At 40.3% G+C, this 8,857-nt stretch overlaps 1 protein-coding gene across 1 annotated transcript in view; it reads left to right on the plus strand.

The window, feature by feature from the left end:
- ipo11 (importin 11) overlaps positions 1-5,890 on the plus strand; it is a 51,276-nt gene extending 45,386 nt beyond the window's left edge. Inside the window, exon 30 of the mRNA XM_049763536.1 lies at positions 5,226-5,890. Within this exon, the coding sequence (XP_049619493.1) occupies positions 5,226-5,390 (165 nt within the window). The 3' untranslated portion in view covers positions 5,391-5,890. The remainder of the gene's footprint in view (positions 1-5,225) is intronic.
- The last annotated feature ends 2,967 nt before the right edge of the window (positions 5,891-8,857 follow it).

The following is an 8,857-nucleotide window of genomic DNA, read 5'->3' on the forward strand; positions in this document are numbered from 1 at the left end:
ATTAGCCATTCTGCTGCCAGAGGCAATGCGCAACCATCTCATTGAGTTCCCATCTCGACGTTGCCATTTGATCACGTCAATCCCCACACGGGGCGGGGTAATTTTGCAAATACTGTACGCTGGTGTTTACCATCTTCAGAGTTAACTGTTTTTATGATGCCCATGATTGCATTCTCAGACAGAACCACAATATCAAATGGCATCATCCTTTTTCAGGCTCTACCTTGTGTTTGGATGAAACATAATTGCCTTTAAGTTTTTATTCTCACTTTTATGTCTTCATTGGGGTGTTTTTCTCACCGAGTTAATGGGAGTCATTAATATCAGATCAGATGATTCAGTTGTTAAATTGATCCTCTAATACATCTTAATTACCGATATGGCTCACGGTGGCTCATTACTGTACAAACTAATCTCTGGCTGATTGTTTGCTCAAAAGACTTTGAAGCAAGTAATTGGAGATGCAACCTGAACCTAAAACTCCACCGGGGTTTGTAAAATATTGCCGGTACTCGGAGTACACTGTCACACAATTTATGATTAATTGGGATTTGTTGAAAACAGATGGGAGTCATTTAAATAAAACACTCACCTTGAATAATTGGCAGTAAAAGTTGTTAGTCTGCCTGCATTTCACACGGGCTTTGTCGGACATGGAAATACAAGATTGATTAAAATTGCTTTTTTTTTATTAATTGGCAGTAAAAGTTGTTAGTCTGCCTGCATTTCACACGGGCTTTGTCGGACATGGAAATACAAGATTGATTAAAATTGCTTTTTTTTTATTAATTATTCTACATGACATACAAAAATAGTTGCAGCAAAGTACTGTTTATTTACAAAACACATTTATTGACTCCTTGTAAACACTTGCCTCAAAGGTCAACAATTCATTTTGTATTCCAGAGTGCATTTTCAGTCCAAACAAGTAACCTTGTGGAGGATTTAAATTTTGACATCAAGTGTCTCAACCATACGCGAGCCTGTCACATACTCGCTCGGCGAGACATAAGTTGTCTCGGTTTTATACGCGTGGGCTGGATTCGTGTTGAAAGCGTACACTAGTCCTGGTTGGATAACCAGCATTTACGCCCTCCACCAATTCCGATTAGCGAGACCTATTCCAATTTGTGCAGCCTCATTTCCTGAGCAAATGACTGCAATCAAAATGTAATCCTCCCACTAAACCAAGAGACCATAAAAGAAAGACCAAGCAGTGAAGAGTATTTATTTTATTTTCTTGGTCCCATTACACCCTTCTTACATGTCTCACCTCAGCCATCGATTAAGTCTAGACGCTGGTCACTTACGGTAATGATTGTATTGATCTTTTGATCAATGTCACATCAGTGTCCGACTTAACATTTACACTGTCCAACCATCCTTTAAGAAATGTCAAAGCAGGATCACATTGTTGTCAAATCTTGAGGGGAAACCTCCAATTATTGTTTCTTTAAAGAGCTTCACACTTTTACAATCAAGCCTCGGTTGTTTCAAAATATTAAACCGATTCTGCCATTCTTTTATGAATGAGTCAATGTTGTAAAGGTGATTCAAAAAACAAGAAAGGCTGTGTATAAATATAACCTGTTTATCTTTTAATTTAGATCTTCTGCTAACAAGGCAATTCAAAAAAATCCTTTTTCCCCGTCTGATTATTCGCTTCTACCAATCCGCCTCATTTATCTTTGACTTTGTCAAAGCCTTGGGCTCCCTCTGTATCGATGTTGTTTTTCCCATCATCCCTCCAAGTCCACTTAGTCCTCAAGCCTCTCTTCAGCCCTCTATCATATTATTTGTGCTGTGTATCACCGCCTAAATCGTTTTGCACGTCACTTGTGCATGTTTCTCTCCACTTGCTGTTGCCAAAGACCCTCTTCACTAAAGGGCAGAACACTTCAGCATTTGTCTTTTTCCACCCTCTTTTTACTCAGACACAAACTGTTTAACTTCCTGACAGTTCATCGTCTTGAATCAAATACCTCGAATGAGCTGCTTGCTAATTTAACGTTGCCCAAAGTTGCAGGTTTTTTTTTTTTTTTTAATCCCTTGAGTATCAGCTAACTCTTTTAAAGGATTAAGTCTATTGACCAATCGATACGGCTCAGGCTGAACCTCCTCCCGTCAATCCCCCTGTGGGTCACTCACTGTGAGTGACACCTCATGTATTTGTAATTTCTCACATAGGGGAGTTGGGAAAAAACTCAAACCGACGAGAATCGATCACGCTGGATGACACGTTGCTTGTGACAAATGGGACAAATTAAGAACTGCGTGACGGTCGTGTCACGCTGCGGCGGAGAAGCTTCGCAGCTGGCCGCGGTTGCAGATGTCGTGTTAAATATGAGCTCATCGAATTAACGTATCTGTGGCACTTCTTGGTTGATGCTTGAATTCATCAGACCTCACGTGAGCGTGTCGGCACACACCGTGTTGCCGACATGTGGTAAATCTGTGTGGCGATTAGTGCTACATTTCAAATCCCTCTCAAGCAGCAAGAAAAGTGTTTTTTATGGTTGCGCCAGTCTGTTAGATGTAACATCTCCAGATTCATGGGAGGAGTTCCTGACTCAAGTTTCACTTACTGATTAGATTGTTGACCAAATGTCAAGGCCACCTTGACTTCCCGTGTGTCTCTTTTCTGTGAATGTTATATGGCTGGGGGAAACTTGTCAACACTCTGAGAAGAGCAGGAACTCATTAGAATATATTTAACATTCAGTTCAAAATCATGCATATGTTATTACTGTGCATTACTGTGATTGATGGCCCCCCGTTAAGTCTTTGCAGTCATACCTTGACGTAAAATTCCTTTCACTTCAATCCATTGATGTGTTTTCTACCGAGTTGATCCTGTGGTTGTCAGTCTATCGCAATTGATAGTGGCTGGAAAAAACTCACGCAAGCAATCTGAGATTCAAACCGATACCACTAGTTCACACGGAGCCCCTATTGATGAATTTATTATTACGATAATGTTCCCCATAGACGAAAACCTTTCTAGTATATTTCATTAGATTTACTAGCACACATGATGTTCTTCTGCTTCACTGGTGTATGTATGATCCCTTCCCTCACCTTGCTCTTCTCGCCTTTTCACCTTTCCTTCCCTCAATCTCACACTTGCATCGCCTCTCAAATTTCTCCTTTGTTCTTCTTTGCTCCGTGCTCCTCTCGGGCCTCCGATTTTCCTCAGGGGTGATAGCGGAGTGCGCTTGTTTTTCCCAGATAAGTAGCTCGTGTCTTAGCGCAGCAGGTCCCCTCAGCATTCTCTCATCTTTTTAGCTCAAGCTTGTTAGTTTTGCTCCTATATCTGTCTGCTCAATCTTATCCATCCCCTCCCGTGTTTGACACACTGGAGTCCACATTCACATCTAGGTTGGCATTTTCGACAAACAAGTCTTTTATGTATTGAGTACTAGATATTAGAAATGATCACTTTTTACTGGATTGAAAGATGGGTAACTTCAGTGTCAAACTTTTACCCAAGGCCAAGCCGCACCTTAATATAATTGACTCCACAATAATTTTTTTTTTTTACCCCCCGGAAAATGTTGCCTGCTATCTCCAACAAATGACGGATAAGCTGAAAACACAGAGCAGAGCACAGAGTCGTCAGTTAGTAAATTACGATGGTCATATGCTTTTCTCATTAAGACACTCCCGCAGCCACTCTTCGGGAGTTTGATTGCTCTGTAATGGCAGCAAGCTAATGAGCCGTACAAGTGTCATGATTGGCACGGGACCAAGTTGCCATTTACAATAATGTTGCTCTCCAAGGGCTCCAAATGATTCTTTTCATGCCCTTTCCACCTCTCTAGATGGCCGCCGTCCGTCTACAGTGAGGGCATATGCAACTTTGGCTGATTAGGTGATTAAAGAGAGCCGCACGCTGTTTCCATGTCGCCGTACGCCGACCTAGTTTCAAAGGGCAGGCTGACGAAAAAACAACACCACCGTAATTTGTTTGTTGAGGGGATGTGATAAAAGTCACCTAATGCGATTTTGATTTTTACCAAAGTCTTTTAGATAACTAGTCCTCATCACACAATATGTCATCAAATCGTGTGTGTGTGTTGCAACCTTGAGCTCTGCCGGCATTGAGCAACAGATTATTTTTTGGTGTGTGCATTTGTCGCTCCACTAGTCTTTACAATTTAAATTCCACGTTTCTTTGCTTTTGTCTTCTCCGTTTGTTGTTTTCACTCTGAAAAAATAACTCATCTGAGCTGCTGTTTGTATTTCAAAAATTCTGTTGCCTGTTTTTCTTGCAATTGTCCGTGCTGCTTTCATTATAAGATACCTGGCAGCTGTTGAATATACAGGGGGGGATTATTTCAACCTCAGGTTTTGGGGTGGACATCGAAATTGGATACTGCAATGTATCTTTGTTGCCTTCTTCCTTTCGGTTTGTGAGTCTGAAACACTGTAAGGGTGTTTATGTTATGATGACAACCCTGGCAGGAATTAATGAGATGTGAAATAATTTCTATGGCTGCCAGAGAACTGGTCGAAAATCTACTTTACGCTCATTGGCATCGCAAACTTTGTGCCTCAGGGCCTTAGAGTTGTCACCCTGCTGCTGTGGTCACCATGCTTAATAGAAATGTTATTCGGGATTGATTTTGCAAAAAACCACACCGCACTGAAGGCATCGGTCAGAAAGTCTTTTGACTTCTTGCCATGTGCCTCCATGATAGTGAAATGATTTTACTGAATAGACTCAAGGCGGCAAGTAAACAGATGAGTCGAGCCAAATGGATCTGTGGAGTTTCGTACTGCGGGCTAACAGAACAACAAATTGCCTGTGGTCAAACTGGCAGAGAAAAGCCCTTAACACGTTGGTTCAAAGGAGCTGATGCTGTGCCATTTAGCAGTTTATCACTGTGAAACATGGTCAATGTGATGTGTGAACTGCTGATCAAAGTAATTAAATGGTCCAAATTGAACCGGCTCGATTATTTAAAGGAGACATGCAATTTTATTCCCCCCACAATTTCAAACAGTTCCTAGCTGTCCTCATAACATGTTCGTGACCTGCTTTTGACAAAACTCCCAAAGGAATGTGACTAAATCAATAACACGATACTGGATTATAAAATTTGTTGGGCTGTGTGTGTTAACGAGAAAGTGAGCAATGGTTCCTGTTCTGTGCAATGGCTGCGCTTTCCTCATTGATAAATTAAAAAAAAAAAAAAAAAAACACATTCTCTCTTGTATTGCAGTTGGCCCTGGAGGACCCCGTGCACAGTGTCTCGCTTCAGCAGTTTGTTTATGAGAAGCTGAAGGCTCAGCAGACCCTTCTAGGGGACCAGAGCTTCAGCGGCCTCATGGAGACCGTGGACACGGAGCTCGTGAAGCAACTCCAGGAGTTCCTGCAGGGTTTCTGAACCACATCCACAATCCTTCACCACCGTTCACAACACACCGCTGCCGTTTAATTCTCGACGCCTTCTTTCCTTTCAAGAAAAGATACTCAACCCAACACGTGGATGACTAATCCGGATCTTCCCAAACGCTGCCCATGTTATGCCTTATCTATATTCAGAACGAGCTTTGCCCATTCCCCCGCTAACGCCTCACATTGCTCCGTTAAAAAACTCGATTGCTTTATATTCCTTTTATAAAAAACAAATATAGGCTATGTCTGTATTTACCGTGATTTTGTAAAACATCAGCTCATTCGAGCTTCCGCTCATCTTCTCAACTTGCCGTTTCTTCCGTTTGTGTGGTTTTGAATTGGAATGAGTGGAAGTGTACTAACCAAAAATCGTTTGCGTGCAAGGGACTGTTCAAAGGAATATTCCACAGACTGGAGCCAAACTGAAAGGAAACCAGAAGGACTTGTAACAGTGTTTACAAAATCTATTCTTAAAAAAAAAAAAAATAACTAACCAAAAAAAAAAAAGGAAATGTAATTTTTGTATGTATGTAAAATATGGACAATAATCTGCATGGCTATTTTAGTTTGTTTTTACTTTTGCATTCCCCCCACCCCTCCCTCCATGTTTTAAAGTGATGTTGTCATAACCAGAGGTCAAGTTGAAGTAACTACTGAGGTTGAATTTTTTTTTCTTTTTTTTGGTTATGTTCTCATCTCGAAAATTGGTGACGTTTCCTTTTTTCAAGCCATTGATTCGAATGTGGAACCACATTATGTATATATATATGTACTGCTGCTAATTGTGGGCGTGTCGGAGCACTTTAATAACCAAAAACTTCCTTCTCATCACTGCTACGTGTTCCTCAACACAATGACTATCAGCAGGATGCCTTCACTCAAGAGTCATACTTTTTTTGTCAAAATAATGTGCCAGTACCTTATTTTGACTTTTGTTTGCCCACTCCTAGTGAGAATATATTTGATGTGGTAGTGGAACCAGTATTCAGTACGGTTTAATTTCATTCATCGATCAACATATATTAAGTCTTTAAATGTTTTTTGAGCTCCGAAACTGAAAGCGATTGTGTGGAAAATTGGAGTTCATAAGGGAACTTAAACTCTTTGGTTGAGCATAATAATTAAATTAGGTGAGAGTTCTATTTTATTGCATAATAGTTTTAGTTTTACACAAGATGGAGATAAACATGCAGCCTTGTGGCCTCTAGCTTAAAACACGGCTCTTCTTTTTTCAGTGTGTTTTTTGATTCCGTTAACACTAGATTATCTCTCTGCTTGTATTATGTTAATAGGACAACTTTGCTTTTGTTTGTGTTTTGTTGGGAAGGGGAAGAAAAAAAATTATTTCCCCCTTATGCTTTCAATAAAATGCAGTTATTCAGTCCAAAAGTTAAACGCTCTATGACTATATGACGAAAACGCAATATTTGTTTCCTGTGATTTCATCATCCCAAGAGTCATGTTTTTTTTCCTCTACTGCTTTGTTGCCGCGACGAATCTGTATATCAGTCAACACATTACCTGTCACCTTGAAGGAAACTAATATAGGAGCTGAATCACAAAATCTGCCTTGTTTGATTGACAGAGGTATTATTTTAATAGTTGGGCTATTGTGGTTGTAGTGAACTGCACTGCTTCCAACTGAGAGCTGTTTCTTGAGCCTCTTAGAGATCCTGCAAAATTGGCTGAGCAGTAAATATTTTTAATAGTAGCTCCTCCGCAGAAGACAATTTTTTAAATCCCCATCTTATTTCGGGGTGCACATTATGTTTGATTGGTGTCTGGCTTATGTTACAGGTGCCTGGATCAAAAACTTTAGATTCTTAATGTTAATACTGTTTGTATTATACCAACAGCGTAGCCCATTAAGCCCAAGTTTGAAACACAGAAACTTATTGTCCTTCTCAGCAAGACTGTTTGTTTCTCCTCACTCCGACGATAAGGCAGCGGACACTCGCTAGTGGCCCAGCCCGCATCAATTTATCTTAGAGGAGCCGATGTCCTCTCGGACACGTTGGCCTCTTAAGTGATTTATGGAGTGCGAAGAGACTTCTAAGGAATTCTGTTCACAGAAGCATTCATTTGACTTGAGCTGGACTCCAGCAAGTCTTGTCCTCGGTATGTGGGACTCCACCTTGGACTGGAGTACTGCTCCCATACTATTTTTTTCTGACAAGTCACATTGACAGTGGTCAATTTCACAGTTTCCAATTGATTCTGTCAATTGACAGGTCAGAAAATAGCTGGCCCTGTTGTTACACCGACCGGGCTTTAAAAAGCTTTTAACCAGTCTTGTCCAGCTTTCGAAATGATTAACACTAGGCTAACATATGTCTATGCTCGATACAATTGGATGGCATGTGTCAAACCGGGCAGTGGTGTGTAACGTGCATTTTATTGAGTGGAAAAGAGCTTTTAAAAATGACCTTTGAGACAATTACCTCTAGCTGTGAGCGAGTTTGTTCTTTTTGCAGCCGGACCATTCCAATGGCAGCGGCCTAATGGGTGAGTACCATTTTTATTTTATTTTTTTTACATCACATTGGTGTCTGTAATTAAAACCAACCACACGTCACTCTCTAAGCAGAAAACTAGTCGGAACAAGATGAATGACTTTTTCCCTCCAAGTTGTGAAAAATCCATTATGGTTACACAGCGTAAAACTCATTGATATGAGCGGCATAAAACAACAGAGGTGGAACTTGATTCACGCCTGAATGCCAAATATTTTATGAGGCTCAAGCCTCTTGCTGTGGTGAAGAGGAGAAAAATACTAAAATGTCAGTCTTGAAGGAGGGGAAGAATCAAAGGGGTGAGATGTCACATCAACTTTTCTTCAACTTGATTTGTTGTAGCTGCTGGCTAAAACAAACAAACTGGTCCAAAGCAAATTAAATGGGGGAGGGGGTGGGGGGTATTTTCTTTTTGTGCTATGCTATACTGTCACTGTGTAGCCTTTCCTCAAATAATGGTCATTGCTCTATTAGAATGTTTACAAACCTTTATTGACCCACAGCACATTTTTTTACATTTCATTTTGTATCAGTTTAGTCACTCGCATAAGCACTCAATGTGAGTGGTTTCTGCAAGGTTTCTATTTTCTCCGGATTCCGCGTGCAGATTTTCATGAAGCTGAAGAAATTACACGAGCCAGACAAAGTCAGCATGCAAGGTATGTATATTTAAAAATAAATATATAAAAGAGAGCTTAATTAAAATACACTAAACATATCTTCATGTAAGGAATAATTGTATGTTTGTCACAGCATGTTGTATCTTAAACTATTATTGGCATTGTCCAAATTGATCTGACACTGGTTAATGAAGCATACATTGTATGCCATTTATGCGGAGAAACCTTTTTATTCTTCCTTTCCAATTGAGTTATCTTGTTTCCGCTTTGGTCACCGGTAGAAATGTCTCAGTTATTTCATGTTCTTTGCTTCTTCTGTTCCC

The sequence above is a fragment of the Syngnathus scovelli genome, chromosome 3 (assembly GCF_024217435.2).
Source record: "Syngnathus scovelli strain Florida chromosome 3, RoL_Ssco_1.2, whole genome shotgun sequence".
NCBI lineage: Eukaryota > Metazoa > Chordata > Actinopteri > Syngnathiformes > Syngnathidae > Syngnathus > Syngnathus scovelli.